The sequence below is a fragment of the Nerophis ophidion genome, linkage group LG06 (genome assembly GCF_033978795.1).
Source record: "Nerophis ophidion isolate RoL-2023_Sa linkage group LG06, RoL_Noph_v1.0, whole genome shotgun sequence".
NCBI lineage: Eukaryota > Metazoa > Chordata > Actinopteri > Syngnathiformes > Syngnathidae > Nerophis > Nerophis ophidion.
The window spans coordinates 52,177,548-52,204,309 of NC_084616.1; the positions used below are offsets into that span (position 1 = coordinate 52,177,548).

General features: G+C 37.6%; 1 protein-coding gene across 2 annotated transcripts in view; it reads left to right on the forward strand.

The window, feature by feature from the left end:
• Window positions 1-26,762, forward strand: part of pcbp4 (poly(rC) binding protein 4) — a 108,397-nt gene that overhangs the window by 28,411 nt on the left and 53,224 nt on the right. For both annotated transcript variants that reach the window (XM_061904172.1, XM_061904171.1), the window contains 2 exons: window positions 24,115-24,309; window positions 26,295-26,318. In XM_061904172.1, coding sequence (XP_061760156.1) covers window positions 24,202-24,309; window positions 26,295-26,318 — 132 coding nt within the window. In that variant the 5' untranslated portion in view covers window positions 24,115-24,201. The remainder of the gene's footprint in view (window positions 1-24,114; window positions 24,310-26,294; window positions 26,319-26,762) is intronic.

Here is a 26,762-nt window from a genome sequence, read left to right on the forward strand (position 1 = left end):
ACACTAGAAATAAGGCATGGCCTGGTATAACCAGCTGTGACAAGATATTTTGTAATATTTAGACACGACAAATAAGTAATGTCTTAGGGGCAATTAGTTGCTAACTTATATGCACCTGCATAGACATTTTGCTTGATGGCAGCCATATTTTTCAATTGAGGTTTGGAAATTTAACAGGTATAAGCTGATATCTGTTTCCTGAAGATGTGTGCCAAATTCTGTGGTAATTAATCTAAACACCTTGAGACAACAGTGGGTCCTTCGTAGAGTGAATTAGGCTCTGTGAGAAATATCAGGTCAGTCTGGTTTATGAATGAAAAATGTTGGAGTATAACAGTAGCACAGTGAGGTGTATTTGTCCGAAAGATAATGGCAAAGGCTGCGATCGATCCAGGGTGTGCCCCCGCCTCTTGCAAGAAGTCAGCTGGAACAGGCGCCAGCTCATGCAAGACCCTCATGAGGACAAGCTGTATTAAAATGGGATGAATAATTCCCCCATAGTTCAACCTTTTGAAGAAGAGTTATCTTAAACGGGGTGCATGCATAAAGATTTTGTAAAGCTGAAGGGATCTGGTACCTCTTAAAGACCCTACAGTAGGGCTGCACGATTAATCGACAGACATCGTGGCACAGTTGGAAGAGTGGCCGTGCCAGCAACCTGACGGTTCCTGGTTCGATCCCCACCTTCTACCAACCTAGTCACGTTCTTTGTGTCCTTGAGCAAGACACTGTACCCTTGCTCCTGATGGGTCGTGGTTAGGGCCTTAGATGGCATCTCCCGCCATCAGTGTGTGTATGTGTTTGTGAATGGGTGAATGTGGAAATAGTGTCCAAGTACCTTGAAAGTAGTAAAGTGCTATAAAGTTATAACCCATTTATCAAATCAACATTGAGATTTTAATCAGCGCGATTAGGTAACCATAAGAGGGTTATTTTGTTTTTGTTTTTCCCCACTGTCAACGGCATTTGAGTGACAGACATGTTCACTAATCAGAATTGTTGAGCCTGGCGTTTGTTGGTCTCTCGCTACAAACAGGGAAAAAGACGTCACCCTCTTTGCATCGCTCTCAGCACCTGAGCGTGTTTATTTACCAGTAGAATTAATTGAACACAGTGAGCCATCTTTTCAGTCATTCACAATCTTTGCCTCAATAGTGGGAGGAAAGCGGGACAACAGCTTTACACACACAGGAAGCATGTACATCAACATCGACGAGCGAGCGAGCGAGGAATGCCGTGATCGCGTGATGGCAACAGACAAAATGACAACGTCCGACTTTGTTTATCCAACTGGCAGTCTAAAAATAACATGTCTGCCTTCACTTGTCACTTTCACAGTTTTATGCATTTTATGTATAAAATATAAATAAAAGTCGCAACCACAATTTTGGAGATAAAAATCGCATTTTTTTTCTTCCTCAAAATCGTGCAGCATAAATATAAAAATAAACACACAATGTACCTAGGACTGGTACGATAACATGATTTTGCTCGACAATTTATTTACCTACAAATTATTGCCGGTAAAGGATATTATTGCCATATTTTTTAGGAGACCAAATTAACCACTGATGTAATGATAATACATCCAGGGTGTACCCCGCCTTCCGCCCGATTGCAGCTGAAATAGCCTCCAGCACCCCACACGACCCCAAAAAGGGACAAGCGGTAGGAAATGGATGGATGGATAAAAATAATCCATGTATATCCTTTGTAATGCGGTAAACTTGTATTTCTTGTATAAATCGGCAATCTAAATACAATAAAAAAAAAATTAAAACAAAATTGTCAGGCTTTGTGTTTTGTTTTTTTACCTCAGCATTTGTCTTTGTTTCCTCTGTGTTTAGTATTTCCTGTTTTTAGTTCCTGTCAGCGCTCTTATTTTGACGGTTTACTGTGTTTCTCCCTGAGCGCTTTTTTCCCTCAACTGTGGCTGATTGGCACCTGGCCACACCTGTTGTCAATCAGCCCGCTTATATTTGGGTCTGTTTTTGTCCTCCAGTCAGTGCTGGATTATTGGCTTGTTGATGTCACGTCTTGTCGCTCTTGTGTCGTTGCTAAATGTCGTGTCGTGGATTGTCGATGTTACTTCTTGTCGCTCTTGTCGTATCTTTGCAGCGTAGCGGTAAGCTATATTTCGTTAGTTATTTGTAGCTTACTGGCTTTTGTTCCCTGCTTCCAGTTTTGTTTGTTCTTAGCCTAGTTTGGTATCCGCCCACGTGCGCGCTTTTTGTTTGTACCCTTAGTTTTTGTTCTAGTATTTTATATTAAATCATGTTTTCCCATCCAATGCCTGCCTCCATCTATGCATCTTGGGGTTCGTCAACAACAAACTCTGTAAGAGTTTGGGGTTCGTCAACAACAAACTCTGAAAGAGTTTGTTGTTGACGAACCCCAAGATGCACAGATGGAGGCAGGCATAGTATAGGAAAACATGATTTAATATAAAATACAAGAACAAAACTAAACAAAGAGTACAAAGAAAAAGCGCGCATGTGGGCAGATAACAAACTAGGCTAAGAACAAACAAAACTGGAAGCTGGGAACAAAAGCCAGTAAGCTACAAATAGCTAACAAAATATAGCTTACCGCTACGCTGAAAAGGTACGACAAGAGCGACAAGAAGTGACATCGACAATCCACGACATGACAGGGAGCAACGACACAAGAGCGACAAGACGCGACATCGATAAGCCAATAATCCAGCACTGACTGGAGGACATAAACAGACTCAAATAGAAGTGGGCTGATTGACAACAGGTGTGGCCAGGTGCCAATCAGCCACAGCTGAGGGAAAAAAGCGCTCAGGGAGAAACACAGGAAACCGACAAAATAAGAGCACTGACAGGAACTAAAAACTGGAAATACTAAAGACAGAGGAAACAAAGACAAATGCAGAGGAAAAAACTAAAACACAAACAAACTGTCAGGGGAAAGCCTGACAAAAATATACTTTTGCACTTGAATAAGTAACTTTTCAACCTTCATAGAATATTTTCAGAACTTCATCGACTTACAACCAGTTGAATGACACCTCTGCCATGACCCGAGGGTCCGTATTGCTCCACTGGCACTTTGACAGCTACTCTGAGAAATACAAATGTGCTGACTTGCTTTACGGCATATGTCACTCCCCTTTCCCTATTTATTAAAAAGATGGACGTTGCCATCAACTTCCAAGTGCAAGAGTTCCATATGTACTGGGAAGTTGGAATTTCCAAGTACCTTGTCGGAATTTAAACTGGAATGCCCCTTGTAAAGTCGGAGCATTGTCACCATCCCGAGTTTGTTTCAAAGATGGCTTTCCTGGATGTAAACAATTATGTACGCTTTTATAATATTCGTTATTAGCACTTCTGAATATTGTTGTATGTTTATATATGGTGACGTAACTGTTGTGTAAACAATATTTATTTCATGTGGTATATACGCTATAGGTCGCAAGCAATAGCGCTGTTTTCTCGTCATCCATTGTGTGTGAAGGTTGCAGAGAGCGTGCATATTTCTCATACGTTTTTTTATATTCAGACAAGGCAAGCACAAAAATACCTTTCGTAGATCTGGCAATCTGTGTTTCTGACATCCTAGCTGGACTGAGCTGTGACACCTTTCCCTGCTCCGACTTTCCACTTCCCATATAAATTGAATGCAGGGTTATACTGCTATCATTGTAGAAGCTGCAAAACAACAACAACCAAAAAAATTAAACATTTTTCCCAAGGAGACAAAAATAAGAAAAAGGGACCCTCCACGGATGATAGGACATAGGTCATAGATAGTGGCGTGAGGTCACAGACTAGGAGGCAATTTCGACCCGTTGCTGCCTTGTCTCTGGTACTGCTCAGCTATTAACTGATTTTCGATGTCACGTGGCAATAAATAGCCACCGGCTTGATAGTTCCAAACTGACATGACCAGCCACGCAACAGTCTCTAAAGTACTATATAAAGAAAAAAACAATGCAATGACTGCAAAATCGGAAATATGAAGTTTCAGTAAAATATGTAGGTTCCGACTGTGGAAAGATAAAGTCATACCGAATTATTTTGGTACCTCATAGGAAACGTGTCTTCCTTCAGGCAAAACACTACCCCTTTGGTCCACTGGCACCACTAAACTCAACCAAAACTGAAAGTTCTTAAGTGGGGCTTTAAGGAAGGTCTGGAGGGCTCCTCAAATATACGCAACCAAAACAAATAAAATGGCTAAATAAAATATTGACAAAGTTGCGCTTCAATATTAAACCTGCAGGGTTGTACATTAATTAAGTGACAATCAAGTTGGTACCTTTTTAAACAAAAGTGCAGAGTAGCAATATAAACACTACAATATAAGCAGATAATTAAAGGTCATGCAAAACACAATTAAGTCTGGCAGATTATCGACTGGAGGAACACCGACATGACATGACAACATGACAAATGTCAAACGTTTGCAAAACATGTAGAGATGTTATTTTTATAATAGTATTAGATGGCAGTATGTCTTTGGCGATGTTTTTAACCACACTTTCTGTGAGTGGACACCATTATACGCTGTTTTGTTTGCGCTCACCTTGTTCACCAAAGGCAAAGTGACAGTTGGGTGGTTGTGTTTTGAAGGTTGTTGTATTCGCACACATTCAGTGAACTGGCTCCTTGGTGTTGATAGTCCCATCTTGTTCCAAAGTTTTAAACCTAATATTCCCACACTGGTGCGATGGAATTTGGTTTTTGTATAAATTTTGTCCATGTTAGCTGATACATGCTAGCTATTTGCACTGTGTGATGCTAGCAGGCCACACTAACAATAAAAAAGGACAAGAGAATATGCCCCCTTCCTTTTATTCCGTTATGGTACAAACATGCGCAGCTGCTGAAACCGATGACAAGCATGAATGCTCTTAACTTAGCAACTTGATTTTAATTTATCCTTAGTTAATTAGGCTGACCGTATTCTGAAATCCCAAAAAGAGGACACATATATGCGTGCCAAGGCGGGCACCACGCCAAGGCTGGGAGTAGGTGAAACTTTGGCAAAGTTACTCGAACTTGCTTTATAAATAATATATTTATTTGAATATAGCATTTTTTCTACTCTGTTGACGGCTGTGTTGGCGCTAGGGATTTCTAAAATGTGGGCCCAGGGAACCCATCAAGTCATAAAAATGGGGTCCTACAATACATTTTTGGGGTCCCACTTTTTTGTAGGCGTTTTGAAAACAAATGATAAACGTATGCATTATCCTGTTATATCTCACATTCTATATCGTGTTTTGGAAAAAGGATGTCATAAATGTTACTTCATTTATTTAAAAAAATAATTAAAAAAAGAAAACAAATGTGTATACATATGTAAATGTATTCAGTTATAAACATTAATTCACTTTCTTCTTTCCTTCATGGATCTAAACTTTACCTGCAGGTAGTTTTTCCTATGTTTTTATTTAATAAGTTGTAGGTGTATATATTTCAGGATAAAAGTGTAAAAAGTGTTTTGCTTGGGTCATGAAATGATAATGCTGTGCCAGGCCATACATACATTTTATATTTAACGCTTAAATCTCTGGAGTCTTACACTCACCTTAGTGTTTATCAAGAAGTCTATTTCCTTTTCCCGGCAAAACTCGAACCAACACTTCCTGTCAATGGCGTCACTTCCCTAACTTCCCTGGAAGTCCCGCCCCCCAACCAAAGCCATTGGCTAACACCCCGTAGCCAGCCGCTACAATATTTATAGCTAGTAGGGGTGTGGGGAAAAATGTATTCGAATACGAATCAAATCGTTCATGTTGTGCAATTCAGAATCGATTCTAATTTAAAAAAAATGTATTTTTTTTTTAATTAAAAAAAATATATGTATTATTATTATTTTTTTTAATCAATCCAACAAACCACTGCACAGCAATACCATAACAATGCATTCCAATTCCAAAACCAAACCTGACCCAGCAACACTCAGAACTGCAATAAACAGAGCAATTGAGAGAAGACACAAACACAACACAGAACAAACCAAAAGTAGTGAAACAAAAATGAATATTATCAACGACTGTATCAATATTAGTTATAATTTCAGCATAGCAGTGATTGAAAATCCCTCATTGACATTATCATTAGACATTTATAAATAAAAAAAAAAGAATAGTGTCACAGTGGCTTACACGTCCATCGCATCTCATAAGCTTGACAACACACTGTGTCCAATATTTTCACAAACATAAAATAAGTCATATTCTTGGTTCGTTTAATAGTTAAAACAAATTTACATTGCAATCAGTTGATTGAACATTGTTCTTTACAATTATAAAAGCTTTTTACAAAAATCTACTACTCTGCTTGCATGTCAGCAGACTGGGGTAGATCCTGCTGAAATCCTATGTATTGAATGAATACAGAATCCTTTTAAATCGGGAAAAAAATTGTTTCTGAATCGAGAATCGAATCAAATCGAAAAAATCGATATATTATCAAATCTTGACCCCAAGAAATGATATTGAATCGAATCGTGGGACACCCAAAGATTCACAGCCCTAATAGCTAATGTGATGTTATGAGCCAGGGAATAAAAAATGACTACACTACCCAGCATGCAACAGAAGTGACGAGTGTGGTGTGTCGCCATGACGGCATCTTGTATGTTGTGATATGCACGCTCTGAAAGTAAACGTTAAGAACTCAGCCAACAAATACACGCAACCCTAATTCAAAATGCTGGACATTTGACGCATTTAAAAAAACCCGCCCGGATACAGGCATGTCCGGGGAAAAGAGGCCGTATGGTCAGCCTAGGTTAATTGACTTATTGAATATTGGCCCAGGCCTTTTGATGGTTATGTGTGTGGCGTGCTACGGTAATATCAACACAGCACAGTAATGTAAGTTTGAAATCTTGCGTGACCAATCACGGTTTAATAAAATCAGAGGAGAAGAAACACAGTACCCATCATAGCTTCAACCGGAACACCAAAACAGGCAATACACTGCAAAAACTGAAATCTAAGCAAGATTAAATATCTCAAATAAGGGTGATATTTGCCTTTTTTCGGTCTTATAAGATAATTCTTCTCACTAAGCAGATTTCATGATAGAGTGTTTTACTTGTTTTGAGGGTTTTGGTCCTAAATGATCTCAGTAAGATGTAAGATATTAAAGCTTGTTGCTGAGATTTGATGACCTATATTTAGTGAAATATGTTTGAAACTAGACTATCAACTGATGCAAAGCTGTGTCATCAACACTTACAAGTATAAAACTACTTGTTTAAAGTAATAATTTCTTGCTTCAAGCATGAAAAAAAAAACATGATGCAGAGCGCATATCATTATGTCAAGATAATGGCATTAGCATTTACTTAATTTAAGAATATTTGTCAACATATTGAGCAAAAAGGTCTCTTTTTTTCTACCAAGAAAAGAGCACTTGTTATTAGTGAGAATATATTTATTTCAAGGTATTTTGGGTAGGCTGACCATACTCTGAAATCCCAAAAAGAGGACACATATATGCGTGCCAAGGCCGAGACTAGGTGAAAATTTGCCAATGATGCTTGAACTTGCTTTATAAATTATATATTTACTTAAATAAAGCATTTTCTCTCCTCTGTTGACAGTATAACAAAATAAGTCACACTTATATTTTGTAACATTCACAGTATTAGAAAAAGTGAAGTGAATTATATTTATATAGCGCTTTTCTCTAGTGACTCAAAGCGCTTTACATAGTGAAACCCAATATCTAAGTTACATTTAAACCAGTGTGGGTGGCACTGGGAGCAGGTGGGTAAAGTGTCTTGCCCAAGGACACAACGGCAGTGACTAGGATGGCGGATGCGGGAATCGAACATGCAACCCTCAAGTTGCTGGAATGGCCACTCTACCAACCGAGCTATACCGCCCCAGTACAGAGGTAGCAATATTCAATATAACCTCTTGTATATAATATACACATAAATAATGCATCAAAACAGGTTTATTATATTTTGATATTTAAACAAAAAACAGGTAACAGCCCATTCTTTAAAATGTCTCTTCTCAGTTTAGTGGACCATTCTAATGTAAAAAAATATAAATAATGCCTCAAAACATTTGAAACAAAAACAGATGTTCTCAGAGAATACACCATAGACTTCTTAGTTTGTCTTGTATTCATTACACAAGATGTATTTAAGTCACCCAACAGCTCCAATGTGCGTCTATTTCCTTTTCCCGGCAAAACTCGAACCAACACTTCCTGTCAACAGCGTCACTTCCCTAACTTCCTCGGAAGTCCAGCCCCACAGCCAAAGCCATTGGCTAACAACCCGTAGCCAGCCGCTACAAAATTTACAGATAAAATTCACCAACTCGGGTAATATATATCTACGGTAACTTAAACCTGAACGTATATTGAAAATACATGCAACCCTAATTCAAAATGCCGGACAATTGAGTCATTTAAAAAAAAAAAACGCCCGGACACCCCTGCAAAAGAGGACATGTCCGGGGAAAAGAGGACGTATGGTCAGCCTAATTTTGGGGTTCATTGAGATTAGCTAATTTTACTTGTTTTGGAAAGTCTTCTCAAACCACATTTTGTTGTTCTATTGGCAGATAATTTTGCTGAGTTCAAATAAAATACCACTAAAGTTTGTATTTTTTTTTCTTCTTGTTTTTGAACACTGACTTTTTGCAGTGTATGGAGAAGGACATTCGAGAGGAGGGAATGATAGTCATGGGACTGTGTTTGACACAAAATTAGCAAAAGTAACAATGTCCGTCACACACATACTAGGTGTGGTGAGATTACTCTCTGCATTTCACCCATCACCCTCACCTCCTGGGAGGTGAGGGAAGCAGTGAGCAGCAGCGGTGGCCGCGCCCGGGAATTATTTTTTGGTGATCCAACCCCCACTTCGAACCCCTGATGTGTGCCAAGCAGGGAGGTAATGGGTCCCATTTGTATGGTCTTTTGTATGACTCGGCCAAAGTTTGAACTCATGAACTACCCATTTCAGGGCGGACACTCCAACTACTGTTGTCCAACTAAAAGAAAGAAAAGACTGTAAGAAAAAATAATGGCGACAGCGTTAACACAGACTTTATCATCTACTGAGTGAGCGAGAGGGAGGTCAGGTTTGAGTTGTCAAATTAAGCTGTCAAAACGGCTGGTGTTATTAGCCAGTACCACTTAGACCTAACTGTTATTAACCTACTTAACTAAATCTGTCACGGAGCGATTACCAGAATGTAGTCGGCTTTCCAAACAGACATTAAGATTTTAGTTTGAAATTTGTATACCTTTTATAATTCACGATTCATAGCCCTAAAACATTTAGGAGCCAATTATCGAGGAAAATTTGCACTTGACCCACTTTATATACAATCTTATAAAACATAAGGTAAGGGGGGAATTGTCTTTAAGTGTGTACCCTGATTTTTACACAGTCATGTGATCAAGTTTTGAAGACAAAACCTCGAAGTTGGTGTTTCCAGGATCAACAACATAGTTATCAGAACGAACGACCAAAGAGCTGACAGCACAGCACAATATAGATGTCAGCTCCTAACACAGCCAAGCAAAAAAGCGCACCAGTGGGACTTTACCCTGGATCAAAGGTTGCCACTCTTGTATTTCAGTGGCACAGTGTGTGAATTGTTTGCGTCTTTCATCCCAACAGCTGAACGCGTGTGCTTTGTTTATGTGTGTGGGTAGGTCGGAGTTTGGAGATTTGCGTAAATGGTCTTCCATCCCATGCACTCGCCCCTGCACGTGTACTCAAGTTGACACCCTCTCACGTACTGCTCTGTATGTGCCCACACCCCGGGGACACCCTGCGTGTTAAGCTAATATGGCCGACCTCCTTTATGTCCTATATGCAGAGGGGAACCCTGGGTGCGTCTTTCACCATGCAGATCGGGCGTGTTCTTGGAGTCTACACTGGCCCAGAGCTGTCTGTTGGTCGCGCAAGAGACGTGTTTGTCTCAGAACAGGTGTACAGTCCTCCAGACAAGCCGGTTGTAAAAGTTCCTTTTCATCTCCAGTCTTTGTGGTGTGGATGTTCCGGAAAATAATCCCCGCTGGCTATCGAGAAGTGTGTGTTAGTTGCTTTGATGTGGTCTTCCTGGAACTTAGGCTGGGTTCTTCATGTTTGCTATCAAAAATAGATCTAGTTTAACACTGTTAGTGTATGATGAATTCAGGTTTGTTTTCACTATCCATTCAAAAGTAGCCTTAAGTAATAATGTTTAGCTTGACAGTTTAATTTACAGTGACAATATCAGTGAGCTATTCATTTAACAATGTTTAAATTTGAACAGAACTGCACAGCATTAGCCTTTTTTTCCCCCTCTATCAATATTACCGTTTTGTCCCTTCATGTAGCTAATAAGGTCATCAATTTTCACCACTGGAAACTACCAACACAGTAATAAACAAATTACTCCATCAATATTTGATGGTGTTAATCAAGAATGAGCAATATTAGCTTTGTGATGGCCATTATTTTTAAATATTCAATACTTGTACTGCAGGCTATTAGATTGCTGTACTCTACTTTACAAATCTGGGGCCTATAAATGTATTAAACTGCTCTCTTCTAAAAAACAGTCAATTAGGGCCACGTTCAGTATCGGTTTTATTTTATTTATTAATTTGCTTCAGACACAACAAACCAAAATACCCTTCGTCTACACAATTCAAAGAGAACAAATAGCATCCCAAATACGATAATGTCAGCTGTGAAAAACACACACAAAAAAAACAAAAACAAAAAACGATACTATTATTCAAAATATGAAAAAAAAGAAGGAAAAGGAACAGGAAGATTTTTGTATCACACAGATACAATAATCTGATTATAGGTCAACAATACAATACATTGTCACCTGATATATAACTATATTCAGTATATTAGTTCAAGATGCATATCATATGTAACTCATGCATTCCCTCAATATTAAACACATTCATCATTTCATCAAATGTAATTTGTGCAAATAAAGTACACCTTTTAAGATATTCCATGTTTCGTTCTTCTTGTTATACATGTCAAATACACTTGTTTAAAATATTTATTTTTAAATGAGATTATGTTATTGCTTTGCTTTGAACTCCTCATCCAACTGATTCCAAACTGATGTGTATCCTTTTAAAAGTTGTGTTAACCACAGGCTGCTTTAAATTTATTTTTACTCTTGAAAATGTATTTTCCATCATCACCTTTGAACCGTTTTTGGATATTTGGAGGTACATTATTTAGAGTTTAAAAGTTATTTGTGCAGTTTTGAATTTCACCAAAACAATAAATCAAAATGTTTGTGATTGTATGAAAAGTACATTTGTGTGTTCTTTGACAACTTTGTGTATTATTCTTAGTTTTAGTTTTGCAATGTGCAAAAGCTTTTGTAAGAAGCTCTTGTGTTTCTTCAGGCTTCCACGCAGTAAATAGATATGGCAATAATAGTGTGCAAAAAAGATTGTCCAAAGTTTTATGGTTTAGGACGTATTTTCTTTTTCCTAAGATTCCAATACTTTTTGCTATTTTGCCACACAGATTTGTTTTCAACACAGTTTGATGTTTCTATTACAAATTTATATTCAGTTAATTATTTGTTCACATATTGAACGGAAAAAAATAATTAACTGAATATATGGGGCCCTGTGATGAGCTGGCGACTTGTCCAGGGTGTACCCCGCCTTCCGCCCGAATGCAGCTGAGATAGGCTCCAGCAACCCCAAAAAGGGACAAGCGGTAGAAAATGAATAGATGAATGGATATTGAATGGGTTTTCTTATTTATTTGCTGCTAATTTAACATACAGCACTGTAATCTATTACCAGGGTATTGTTTCTAGTAGAAATAACTTTTTCCTGCAAGTGAGCAGTCAAATGTCAACCTTTTTAATGCATGGAAATTGTCAGTAAAAATATATAAGACAGGGGTTTGAAACTCATTTTCGCTCAGTGGCCGCATGGAGGAAAATCCATTCCCATGCAGGCCGGACTGAAAAAATCATGGCTTAATAATTTTAAAAATAAAGACAACTTTTTCTTTTTTTTTACTTGGGCTAAAAATAGAACAAGCAAAATCTTAAAATGTACATATTACAACTAATCCTCTTGGCATTTTTATAAAAAAAATTGTGAATAAAAAAATAATGCTGTTTTAAAAACACCATTAAAAACACAATGGAACTTAGACTTTGTCTCAGTGTATTTTCAAAGCAATTAAACTTTAAGCACTTCCTGTTTACCATTGTCATGTTGGCAGTTCATCATTAAACACATGTTTGGAAAAGCAATCGAGTTTCCTAAAACATTGGTCAAATCCACAACTGCCACAACACATTCATTTATCATCATAAACATATTTCAATCATAATATGATCAAAACAATTGTTAAAAAAAAAATGACACTTTAACAGCCAAATTAAAGGTAACATAACTACACACCTAATCAAAACAATTGTCAAAAAAATTACACCCTAACAGCCGAATTAAAGGTAACATAATTACACACCTAACCCATGTGAACATAATACATTTAAGCACAAAATAAAATAGAACAAATAACAAATGTACAAAAATATACATTTTTACAATGGTGTTCAGTGTGCACATTGCGCCGTTAACCAATTGTGAGTGCTGCACGGAACTCTAACAACAAAGGTGACCTGAGTCTTTGCATATTCCAGTTTTGTTAATGTTTATCAGTTAAGTGGATAATTTACAATTAAAGAAGGTATTGTGTGTCGCTACATCATTAGTCTGCCGCCAGCCACCACCAGAGCAACTGATTGCTGCACTGATGGAGTAGCGGCAGCCAATCCAGAAGGCGCTTAAAGTCAGCTGACACGTCATCCTAAACAGTGTGATGTGTGAAATGAGTTACACTTTAATTACTATTGTAAAATCCAATGGACACACAAGAACAGCAGTTTTTTTCATAAAAAAAATTCCAACTCGTTTTTATACTTAGCAAACTCATATTGCGGGCTGGATTAAACCTGTTTCCCGGCCTAGTACACCACTGGTATAAAATATATACATATAGAATGCTGTTTGTGCCTGTACTTAAACAGTAAAAAATATGCCTGTATTTAAACAGTAATATATTATTAATTTCATTCAACACTGAGTCATACAGTGTTTTGTCACTTTTTGCAATATTTGTAGGTAAAATGGTATACATTCACCAAATTGAAATACACTTTAACTAAAATGTCAACCAAGTTTTGAAACATGTAATACAATTCACAGCACCGGAGCGTGGTTGGAACAAACACTGAAAGAGAAAGCACAACAGCAAATTTCCCTTGAGTGTCATAGTGTTCTTGAGTTGGAAAAAAAGATTGCAACAATATAAGCATGACTTGCCATCCGGGTGCTTTTTTGGACCACAGCTTAATTATTTGATGACACAAAAAATAATGACTATAATAATAATAATAATGTGTTTTGTGTTATTTGGTTTTGCAATGTCAGGCGAAACAAACAAAACTCCATCTGTTATCGTGCAAGTTTATTAGGGGAAAAGGATGAGCAAGGATACTAATGTATGAGGCAGTGGTGGTCTCATTGCGTCATGGCAACCTGACTGGTGGTGATTTCGGACCAAGAAATCTGACTTTTAATCGATCTTCAATTGTCGCAGATTTAATGTTACACAAACTAAGAAAAGAAATTGATTAAAAAAATGATGGAATTAGAATTGGATGCAACATTGAGTAGTAGGTCACATGACAGTGTACAGTAAATGAAGGCTGACAGCCTATACAATATGTCCTCTTGATTGCAGCTGACAGGAAATGTTCTTTTTCCGGAAGCCGTGTTTGGTTTCTCCTCAGCTCTGGAATATGTCAGAACATATCGGTGGGGACTTTTGACAGTGGCCTTGCAGTCTTTGCCTTTGCTAATTCTCCGCTCTGTGCAAGCAAAACTAATTTAGAACAAAAAGCTCTGTTCATCCTGGAATGCGGCTGCTTGAGATTCTGTAAATGAGGAGTTCAGACGCTCGCCGCCCTCGCCCCCAACACAAAGCGCATGCTGTGTTATCAAGCCCACATACTGATCTCTTCCACCATTAGGCCTAATATAATAAACCACTAATGTATTACCCATGCCCTTTTGGTGCATAATGAAGTTAGCCCACATATTGCACAAATGTCCTCTGTGATAACACATGTGTTTAGTTTAGCAGTCAAACTCATGATTACTGAGCCTCATATCTTCAGCTGACAGCCGGCAAAAATGTACCCATCAACCTCTTGACCCTGGCTTGATGTAAATGGAAATTACACGGCGACGGACTTTTGAACGTTAAAGTCCGAGCATCTCTCTCGTTTGATTCGCTATAATTTAATCCGGCAAAACAACTCTTTTCTGTTACTGCTTCTGTTAGATTGGTGGTATAAACACATACAGGCAGTCAAGCTTCATGACATCTTAAGAGGGATGTGTGCGAGCCTCTGAGCGTGTCTCTGCAAGCATCCAGTGCATAAATAAACCAGCGAAGCAGTAATGGCCTTGTGCACTAAGCGTAAGCAATAACCCGGCCTACAACACGTCTCCCGAGAGTTGGATCTCATCTAAAATAATACCCATTTATTAAACATGATCTCCTCACATAGCTCATCCCGTCTACGGACAGCATGTAGATTTATGAAACGCACACGTGTCAGGCAATGTCAGCAGAGTAGAAGTGGTGTGTGCACAGCAGCCCAGCAAACGAGTGACCTTGATTAGTCAAAGAAGAGCGGATAGTATTACCAAGTGTCATTATTGTGCCGATAAAATCCAAGGCCTTTTTATAGTGCTATTGAATGGAAATAGAGTACGGACATTCTATGTTCCCAAAGGATGATACCTCAGCTGCACTCAGTCCTTATCCGGGAACTACCGGTGGATGAAAGTTAAAAAAGGGGTTTTTTTTTTGGCCTTTACTCAAAACATTTGAATCTCAAATCAACATAATTAATTGAAATAAAATAAAATAAATGTATCAGTACTAAGTAGGGATGAAACAATATCAAAATATCACAGTAGCATATCTCGTTTTGTAGACCCCATGTTACGATATTATTGCAGCAATGTAAAAAAAAGATAACATGGAGGAAAAAAAAGTGCTATTTACTGTAGGAAAGGGATTCATATGGTCCCATTTCTGTGTGGAGCTCATATGAAAGGAGTGTGTTGTGATCCATTTATCGGATCACATTTTGATTTCGGTTTTTGAGTCCTTTTGTCTTCTTGGTTTGTTTTGGACTCTTCCGATTCTTAGTTTGTGCACTTCCTTGTTTTTTCCGTTACCATGGTTTTGTATTTGTTCCACCTGTTACTTTCGGTTGACGCGCACCTGTTTTCTGATTGCTCCCACCAGTATTTAAAGGGGAACATTATCACCAGACCTATGTAAGCGTCAATATATACCTTGATGTTGCAGAAAAAATACCTTATATTTTTTTAACCGATTTCCGAACTCTAAATGGGTGAATTTTGGCGAATTAAACGCCTTTCTGTTTATGCCTCCCTACACATCAGACACATCGAGTCAAATCAGCTGTTATTTTCCGTTTTTTCTATTGTTTTCCGATACCTTGGAGACATCATGCCACGTCGGTGTGTTGTCGGAGGGTGTAACAACACGATCAGGGACGGATTCAAGTTGATTTACGTAGAACGTGCATCGATTAGCACAGCATGCTAATCAATGCTAACATGCTATTTAGGCCAGCTGTGTGTACATATTGCAGCATTATGCCTCATTTGTAGCTATATTTAAATCTAGCCTTTCCCGCCACGCATCGAGTCAAATCAGCTCTGTTATTTTCCGTTTTTTCGACTGTTTTCCGATGCCTTGGAGACATCATGCCGCGTCGGTGTGTTGTCGGACGGTGTACAACACGATGAGGAACGGATTCAAGTTGATTTACGTAGAATGTGCATCGATTTGCACAGCATGCTAATCGATGCTAACATGCTATTTAGGCTAGCTGTGTGTACATATTGCAGCATTATGCCTCATTTGTAGCTATATTTAAATCTAGCCTTTCCCTCCACCCACATTTAATGCCAAACAAACACTTAGCAATTGACTGATTTAAGTGGCTCCGGTGTCAAGAGATGCAAAAGTCCCCCGTTTGGTTTTTACTGGCGATGCTACGACAGACATGGCACAGATATGGCAAGAATGTGTGGATATCCTGCGACACTCAAAGCAGATGCATTCCCAACGATAAAGTCAACGAAATCACAAAGGTGAGTTTTGTTGATGTTATTGACTTATGTGCTATTGAGACATATTTGGTCGCGGCATGACTGCCAGCTAATCGATGCTAACATGCTATTTAGGCTACCTGTATGTACATTTGAAACTATATTTACATCCAGCGTTTCCTTTCATCCACATTTAATGCGAAACAAACACTTACTAATCGACTGATTTAAATTGATCCAGTGTCAATGCGAAAGTCCTGATCGTTTGTTCTGCACATTTTACCGGCGATGCTAACGCAAAGACGGCCGAATAGCGTCAATAGCTATTCGCTGAATAGATTCAGTTTCTTCTTTAATTTCGTTTTCGCTATCTGCCTCCATACTCAAACCATCTTTTTCAATACATGCATAATCTGTTGAATCGCTTAAGCCGCTGAAATCCGAGTCTGAATCCGAGCTAATGTCACTATATCTTGCTGTGCTATTCGCCATTGTTTGTATTGGAATCGCTATGTGACGTCACAGGGAAATGGACAGTGGCTTAAGCAAATAGCAAAAATCAAGCACTTTAAAGCCTTTTTTAGGGATATTCCGGGACGGGTAAAATTTTGAAAAAAATTCTGAAAATAAAATAAGCCACTGGGAACTGATTTTATTGGTTTTAACCCTTCTGAAATTGTGATAATGTTCCCCTTTAAGCCTTCCTTCTCCCTTTGTTCAGGATGGATCTTTTGTTTGCGGTAAGCAACGTTCACGTGGTTATCTTCCTATGTCTTGTTCCGTGCTAAGTTTTATCTTAGCTTCCCGTGCGCTCGGCACGTTTGTTTTTGGACTTTGTCTCAGTGCTAAGTGTTGTCCTAGCTCCTTGTGGGTTGGCACGTGCTTTCTTTTGCCTTATGTGTCAGTGTTCTTTTATATTTTTGTATTAAACCAAGCTCTTACCTGCAATTCCTGCTTGTCCTCGGTCCTCTTGCATCCCGGGGTGACACAATGCGCATCAGCATGCGCGCACCACGTAACAGAGTGGGTGTCGAGGTGGGGTGGTCATTTTTGCGTGCAGTCTGCTGATGGAAAGCGCAACTGACGCTGTGGTCAACGTTGAAATTGCCGTAAAACATGTTTCAAGATATTCAACACAAATGCCATCTGGCGGCTTAAGTGGATAGTGCACCCCGAATTGGTCACGTTTCATGTGTCAGGTAAACCACAACAATTGGTGACCATATGAATCTCCTTCCTACTTACATTAAGCATAAACACAAACACAAAGCTAATGCTGAAATGTTGTAATCATATTACTACTACCAATAGGTATTTTCAAAGTGCGTAGAAGCAAACATAAAATAATACGTTTAGTGTTTTTAACCTGAAGTTGTAAACATTTGGTGTAAGAAGTGGAAAACAATACCGAACAATAATCAATATGTTTCTGGGTTATAAGTTTTAACTGACAATGCAAACAAACAAATGGTTCAACAAGACTAAAACAATGTTTTTCAGTATTGTATCTTTCGACCCCAAAAGGGACAAGCAGTAGAAATGGATGGATGGAAATTTCAGATTACTGTACAACAGTAACAATTTAACTCGTGCAATTTTGCACCTTGGCTTAACGGTGGTAGAGGGGTTAGTGCGTCTGCCTCACAATACGAAGGTCCTGCACTCCTGGGTTCAAATCCAGGATCGGGATCTTTCTGTGTGGAGTTTGCATATTCTCCCCGTGAATGCGTGGGTTCTCTCCGGGTACTCCGGCTTCCTCCCACTTCCAAAGACATGCACCTGGGGATAGGTTGATTGGCAACACTAAATTGGCCCTAGTGTGTGAATGTGAGTGTGAATGTTGTCTGTCTATCTGTGTTGGCCCTGCGAAGAGGTGGCGACTTGTCCAGGGTGTACGCTGCCTTCCGCCCGATTGTAGCTGAGATAGGCACCAGCGCCCGCCGCGACCCCAAAAGGGAATAAGCGGTAGAAAATGGATGGATGGAATTTTGCACCTTAGCTCAAGTACGTTCACTAATATGTTAAATCTCTCGTTGTCCACCCCTGAAAACAGCTGCAGGCCTTTGACAATGCATTCTGTGATACACCCTGAAGTGGGTTGACCTCTTGTGCCGTCGTGAGCAAAACTTGATTGAAATGCTTCACAAATTAATGTTTGGCCTGGCTTACATCTTGGTTTTGTGATAATTGGGTGATAATTAATTAAGTGATTTCACGTGTTGCTTGTATTTGTGGACTTGTAGACCATTGGTTCTCAAATGGGTGTATGCGTACCCTTTGGGGTACTTGAAGGTATGCCAAGGGGTACGTGGGATTTTTTTAAAATATTCTAAAATTAGCAAAAATTTAAAAATCCTTTAAAAATATACTTATTGAATATTACTTCAACAAAATATGAATGTAAGTTCATAAACTGTGAAAAGAAATGCAACAATACAATGTTCAGAGTTAACAGCTAGATTTTTTGTGGACATGTTCCATAAATATTGATGTTAAAGATTTCATTTTTTGTGAAGAAATGTTTAGAAGTAAGTTCATGAATCCAGATGGATCTCTATTACAATCCCCAAAGAGGGCACTTTAAGTTGATGATTACTTCTATGTGTAAAAATCTTTATTTATAATTTAATAAATTGTTTATTTTTCAACAAGTTTTTAGTTATTTTTAAATCTTTTTTTCCAAATAGTTCAAGAAAGACCACTATAAATTAGCAATATTTTGCACTGTTATACAATTTAATAAATCAGAAACTGATGACATAGTGCTGTATTTTACTTCTTTATCTCTTTTTTTCAACCAAAAAAGTTTTGCTCTGATTAGGGGGTACTTGAATTAAAAAAATGTTCACAGGGGGTACATCACTTAAAAAAGGTTGACAACCACTGTTGTAGACCATCACGGTCTGGCAATATCTGCAAACTGTGAGTTGCATGTCCATCACGTTTTTTCTTCTTTTAATTTCCTAGCTGCGAAGCCAAAATGTGCTGTGCAGGGGATTATCAGATGGGCTTACTGCATGGTGCTAAAATAACCTACACTGGCGGGTGGATTCGCAGTTGTCATTTACCATCATCGCATTATTGTGAGAATTTTGAAACCGCTTTACCACGATATTTACAACACCATGAGCTCCCAAGTGCATATACACCTCCCAACCCCTACCACCAAAGCAGCACAATTTAAACATTTAACATGCATTTTTTTTTTTTAAACATGTTCTAGACATTATTATTGTCGGGTAAAATTAAAACACAATGCCTTACAAAAAACTACAGTAGTTTTATACAGTCATGCAATAATAATGTACAAATTTTACATTGGAATATTGACTTCTACACAATCTACTTCCAGTTGCTTCTCCGTCAAACACACCATCAAATGCTTTTCCATATTTTCATAAATAAATGATTGCCATTTAGATATTATTTTAACATTCTTGGCTGGCTTGACACTCATTCTGCTTCAGTATAGTGCAGACAAGCAGTGATATGTTCGAATTGCTTCACCAAGTTGGTGACACGCTTGGTTATGTTTTTGATTATTTCCTTCTTTAATTCTAAATATATTGTTCGCTTCTTCTTCTCAGAATTGTCGTTCACACAAACTTTTTTTTTAAATTTCCTATGGTTTGAAAACGTTATGTCAATCTGTAGCAATGACCTAATACTAGCAAGCAAGACCAGATGTTTGTGTTGGCTCTTGTGAGGTTCACTCTGACATTTGCTACACCAACTAATAGTAGGGATGCTTGTAATTAAAATTGTTGCTCGCAACTTTAAGAATTAGCCAAGAGGCAGATCTTTTCACAAAATACTCCAAAATTGCCAAGTCTATTGTTTAGAACAGTGTTTTTAGAAACTGCTACGTTTATTTAATTTATATCTAAAGCCGAAATGAACAAATTTTAGTTTTTACGGTAAGAAGGCTAACTAGGTCTGGGGTGAACAGAAAACATTTTTCTTGGAGTGGGACGGGCAGCCTAATAATGTCATCTGAAGGGAGGACTACTGCCGCACATTAAAAAAAAAAAAAACTTTCTTTGTTAGCAAAGTGCTTGCCAGCTGCCCGTAATCAGAAGGCATAACACCACCTACAGTATAGTCTCCATAAAAGGATGTGAAACTGGAGGAAAAAAATGCATTAGTGTGTTGAAGATTGATGTATTGACTCCTACCAGCTTATTTGATTATTGTCTCCAAAGATCATAACATATTTCTCTCTCACCAAAGGGTCAGAGAGTATGTGTTTAACTTTGTATTTTTTCAACTATTTAAATGAGATATTACAGCATGCCTCTATTTGATGACACATGACTACAAAATAGCATCAAGAAAATGACTGCAATGTTTAAAACGAGTTGTGTTTTGTAAATACTGTATTTTCTGAACTATACTGGGATATGAGCCGCACTTACTAAATTTCAGAAGAACATTTTTTTTCCATATATTAGCCGCACTGGACGATAAGCCACAGATACTGTTTATACAATGTGAAATGAGTTATTTAGTAGGATTCTGTAAATGGTTATTTACATACCATAATTGTTTCCAGCGGTGTCTGTAACATGGCAGTAAAATGGCTGATCAAACAAAACAGACGTCATTGTCATTGACCCACTAGCTGCAGAAGCTAGCTCTCCAATGAGCTAAACAGACTCAATAACTATGAGGTGACGTTTTGGTGAATTTACTTAGGAACATGGCAAACTGAAACAAAACAAAAATAATGCCCTTGTAAGTTGATAATACTAACACAGACATTCATAAATTGGTTAGCATATTAGCTAATGATAACGACACTAGCGTCATTAGATTACGATACATTACAAATATGCATGAAAACAGACGGTTTAGCAAGTATTAGGTTTACTGTAAAACTTACAAACGTTGCTCGGTGTTATGAATGAAGAATCCATATGAGTAGAAATGTTATTAAGGCTAGAAAACTGAACGGCACTAAGGTTGAAAAAAAAAAATCACTGCCGGTAAATGGAAGGACACCGCAGCACTTGCAGTGAGCAAACCCATCCAAAAGATAGCCCCATAGCGCAATAAAACACCCTCTCAGTGTTTTTGCTTGTTTGTTTTTTATCCTTTTTTTTTTTATGGTCGCCACCGAAGAAAAATCCAGTGGCCTTGTGGTTAGTGTCTGCCCTGACATCGGTAGGTTGTGAGTTCAAACCCTGGCCGAGTCATACCAAAGACTTTAAAAATGGGATCCGTTACTTCCCTCCTTGGCCATTAGCATCAAGGCTAGGAATTGGGGGTCAAATCACCAAAATGATTCCCGAGCGTGGCCACCGTTGATGCTCCCTGCTCCCCTCACCTCCCAGAGGGTGAACAAGGAGATGGGTCAAATACAGAGGGCAATTTCACCACACCTAGTGTGTGTGTTACTACCAGTGGTACTTTAATTTTAACTTTAAATTACCCTCTCTGTCTTACTAGGGCAGGGTTCAAAGTGTAAGAAAAAAGTAACGACATTGTCCAAAATGTACGGAAATATGAAATTTGAGCGTTGCCAGTCACATGAATTGCAATTACAATGTTGAAACCCCTGCGTTACAATGATCAAACCCAGTTTGATAAGAACAAAAATGATAGGTCGGAGGCCACCACCACTTTGTTAGCCTCCCAAAGTTCCAAATGAAATTCAACAGTGCTGACACTACCAATACTTCTGGTCAATAATATCATGCACACACCCTGGTCTTCATTATGACTTTGTTATGAATCAAACATCACTACCAGTTCGACTAATGAAGGTGTTGCACATAGAGGAATCTGACTCTAAACGAGCTTTCTAATACCAATCAATGTAATAAATGGTTAACATCAGCTTTGTTTTTTTCACTCTGAAACTCATTTGGTTCCCAATGCAGTGAGACAATAGAAACACCCAATTTTCCCTTTAACGAGCTCAGCCATTATAGGAAACCCTTTATCGGCTAAGGAACCATATTTGGGATCCTAACTGTTGGAAATGGAGGCAGGGTGCCTCACTGTGAGGAAGTCGAAATGGAAGATTTCTAGCAGACATCCAATTTAACTAAATCAAAATATATATGCAATGATATTGTATTTATATAAACATGAGGTATAATAAAAAATGTATTGTAATCATCAATGTCAAATAAATAGGAAAATACAATGCATTACATTTTGAGAGTTTTATTCATTTCTGTATCTTGAAGCTTATTTTCAAGTGTTTATATGATGTTGCCCCAGATCCTCTTTCGAGATACATTAAAATACATGATAGTATCAGGGTAACTACGAGCATGATTGTTGGGAACAATAAAATATCACATCGAAGTACATTCAGATAATCTGCCTTTTCCACCAAAGGCTGTCAACTATTGAATACTTTACCAACAGAAATCAAATTACTCTCAGATGTAACTCTGTTCATAAAAAAGTAGTAAGCGTTGGTTAAATGGGAGCAACAAAGCTCTACACATTCAATTGGCCTCAGTAGTAATCTTATCTCTTAATCTTTAACCTTGTATTTTGTATTTTATTTCACTGTGTGTTATAGTACTATATTGATTATTTGTATGGTGTGTTAGAGTGTGGTATTTATTTAAAACCCAATTATTGACAATAGTTGGGAATTAACATCAGTTATAAACAGCATTTGTTTTTTAACTATGCTATGTTTAGGAATGTTTCAGTCATGGCTGTATATGGATAATTCCAATACGATCATCCATGAGTGAGATTGGCCAATACCAATACTGATCACATGTTTTAACGGAAAATGTTTCTATGCATTCATGGTGAGTGTTATAGACACTTTAACAACATCAGCACAATATTTTAAGTTGTTCCTTATTTGATTTTGTTTTACATATAATTGTTAAGCAAAACAAAGTCAATACTGCTCAATACCTTAACAAAATCAAAAACTATCCATTACTCATTGATATCATGTTTACCCTCATTGCCCTTCTGTGTCCAGGGAATTATTCTCTGAATTTGTAAAAATTACCAAAAACAATAGAAAAAAAAAAAAAGATTTTGAGAAAATAAAAATATAATCACTCCAGTATTGATTACATATTGACAATACCCTTGGTATCGACACCACCAATTTATAGATCGATTTACCCTCTTATGTGTAGTGTACTGACTGTGACAATACTAACTTACCAACAGATGTGGTTATATTATCCTCTCTTCATTATTATCCTCTCTCCAGACACTTATTAACCTACTTGTGAATTTTCCGTTAAACGCTGCTTTCTTTCTGCTGTAACGTGCTTACATCTACACTTCTTAAACTTTACTAGGCTCTTAATTGTTGTTTTCTTGCTAGCTTAGCGGCTAACTTAGTGATTAGCATGTTTGCTCCTGCTTGCTCGCAGTGTGTAGCATATTTAACCTCGTCCTAATTCTTGATAACGATACTTAATACATGAAGAAATGCAGTTTATTTTTTGTAATCCTGGTGATTGTCAAATTAGGAGCGTGGCTCTCCACTGTATTGTATATGGAGATATAAATCAACCGTTAGCTTGTCAGTAGGGAGACTAAGTCCGGGGACTAAAAATATGTGCAATATTTACCAGAGGGGATCAATATTTGGGACCGGTATTAAAAGGTATTAATCGGCAATTGTGGTTACATACATTTTTTTAAGAAAATCAGCGGCCAATTGATCGACACGTCCCTATTATGGTCCCTATTCAAATATATTATTTTCTATTAAGTTTTGTACAGTACGATCATTCAATTATGATAGATAGTTATTTACAATTACTAAAAATCACCCAAAAAAGTTTTATAATTCAATAATAGAGTCGCACTGAAATTAGGTAGTGTATTACTATGAATCTAAATAATTGCACCAATAGGGGTAGACAATGAACATTCAAATAGGGATTCTGTTTGGAAAAAGGTATTAACTATTAACACTTGATACGTATTTTATTTATTTCAGAGCAGCACTGAAAGGACCTTGGAGAGCCAGAAAGCAAGCGAGCGCTGGCCTTGGTTCGAGCGTGTGACCAGCGGATAAACCTTGTTCATGCGTCTCCCTGCGTGCCACTCCCACATCACTATGAACTGTGAGCAGGACTTTGGAGACGGGGGCTTGGGAGTGACCCTGACATTACGACTGCTCATGCATGGAAAGGTAGACGTCCGCAGTTTCATGTTACATGCTGTGCAATATGTCTCTGCCTCATGAATGATACACCTATTAGAAAATATGTTCCGTTAACTGTCATATGTAGTCAAACAATTGTCAATTGGCACTAACCACATACTGTAGGTCACATGTACAACAAATATCGGTAACACTTTAGTATGGGGAACATATTGTAAGTAACAAAGACTTAATTTAGAGTTATTTGAACACTCGGGGAATATATTGTAAGTTACAGAGACGTAATTCAGAGTTATTTGGTTAGGGTTAGGGTTAAAGGGTTAAAGGGTTGGGGTTGAGGTTAGTGTGAGGGTTAAGGTTAGTAATTGTGAATATGTTCCCCATACTAAAGTGTTACCGACTTACTATTTGTATAATAAGGCCATGCAGAATAAGACATTATTAAATACTTAATAATCAGGACCCAATATGTTACTAATTTGCATGTTTATAAGCAACTGATTAATGGTGAATATGTTCCCCACACTAAAGTATTACCCAAATATCATATTCGCTTCATCTGGAATACAGTCCTACACTGCAAAAACTGAAATCTAAGTAAGATGAACAATCTCAAATAAGGGTGATAATTGCTTATTTTCTGTCTGACAAGATAATTCTTCTCACTAAGCAAATTTTATGTTAGTGTTTTACTTATTTTAAGTATTTTGGTCCTAAATGATCTTAGTAAAATATTACAGCTTGTATCCAGGATTTTATGACCTATATTGAGTAAAACATGCTTGAAACTATAAAATCAACTGAAACAAAGCTATGTCATTAACGCAAGTATAAAACTACTTTTTTTAAGTAATATTTTTTTACTTCAAGCATGAAAAAAAAAAATCCTTATTCCTAGCGCATATCATTATGTCAAGATAATGGCACTAGCATTTACTTAGTTTCAGAATATTTTTCAACATATAGAGCAAAAAGGTCTCTTTTTTTTTTTTCTACCAAAAAAAGTGCACTTGTTATTTGTGAGAATGTACTTATTTTAAGCTATGTTTTTGTTCATTGAGGTTAGCTCATTTTATTTGTTATGGAAAGTCTTAACAAGTCAAATTTTCTTGTTCTATTGGCAGATAATTTTGCTTAGTTCAAATAAAATACCCCTCATTTGTGTTTGTTTTTTTCTTTCTTTTTTCAACACTGTCTTTTTGCAGTGTATACTTGAGAGCAGACTACTGGATTTGTTGTTCATTTAGCTCTATAATGGCTGTGTTATAGATCAATGAAAAAATGACCACATACCATATACAGTTGTCCTTCGCCACATTGTGCTTCAAATAAGGCGGTTTTAGATGTATTTTTTTCTTGCTTAATTTTTTTAAGCATATTTTATACATGTTCGGACTAAGTTAGTTAATTTTCAAGCATAAAAACGGCTAAATGAACTTAAGATATCAATATTACAGTAGTGTTGGTGACTAAAATAGACCACACCAATCAGAGCTTGCTGTTCAGTATCATGGCCACTGATTGGCTCATCCTCCGACACAATTGCTATATTGGATTAAAAAAGCGTAAACATGATAACGGATGGTATTTCATGTCTAGAGGGCTCTCACATTTTGAAAAACATATTTAGAAGGTCTTAAACATGGTTTTAAACCTCTAACTATGCAAATATTATATATATATATATATATATACATATATATATATATATATATAAAATTATGATTACGGTTTCGACTTCATATCTGGTCGTGTTTCGAACCAGTTAACTGGGATAAACTAGGGTTGACTGCATACAACATACATGACTGAAAACTATAGGCTAACAGACGTGCCCATGGAACAGTCAGTTACATATTTGCCATGATATTTGGACATACAAGCTTATTTACATTCTTTCCTAAACAAATATCTATAGTTGCTGTAACATGCATATTATAAGAATGCATTTGCTTGGCTTTGATTTTATGAAGATGTCCAGTGATAACAATGCTTCATCTTTTGTACTATAGGAAGTCGGCAGCATCATAGGCAAGGTAAGACTTTTTTTTTTTCTGACTGAGCATCATTTTTATTTCACAACAGAGTCAATTTCAGTGCTTCAGTGTACTTTCATTTGCATCTTCTTTATATTGCTTTATTACTGTCAGTCATATTCCCACACCGGTGCGGGATGATTCACAAGCCTTCCTGGAACCATACTCATCCTTCCTTATTTTTTGTGGGTCAGCAGAAAACCTCCTGGTCAGAATATCCTCAGTCTAAATGTAATTGCCTCGAACCAAGCCCACCAGCACCCCCATTACCTCTAATGCAACACAGCAATCCATCAAAAAGGGAAGAGAACATTAGCGTATTGACTGCAAGCCTTCTGTTGAAACTCAACTCCGCGGATGCTTTCTTGTTGGCCCCATGTGGGCACTTGTGGTGTCAGATAGGCGGGGCCCGGCTGCCTTGTAATACAACACCTGCAGAGGGCA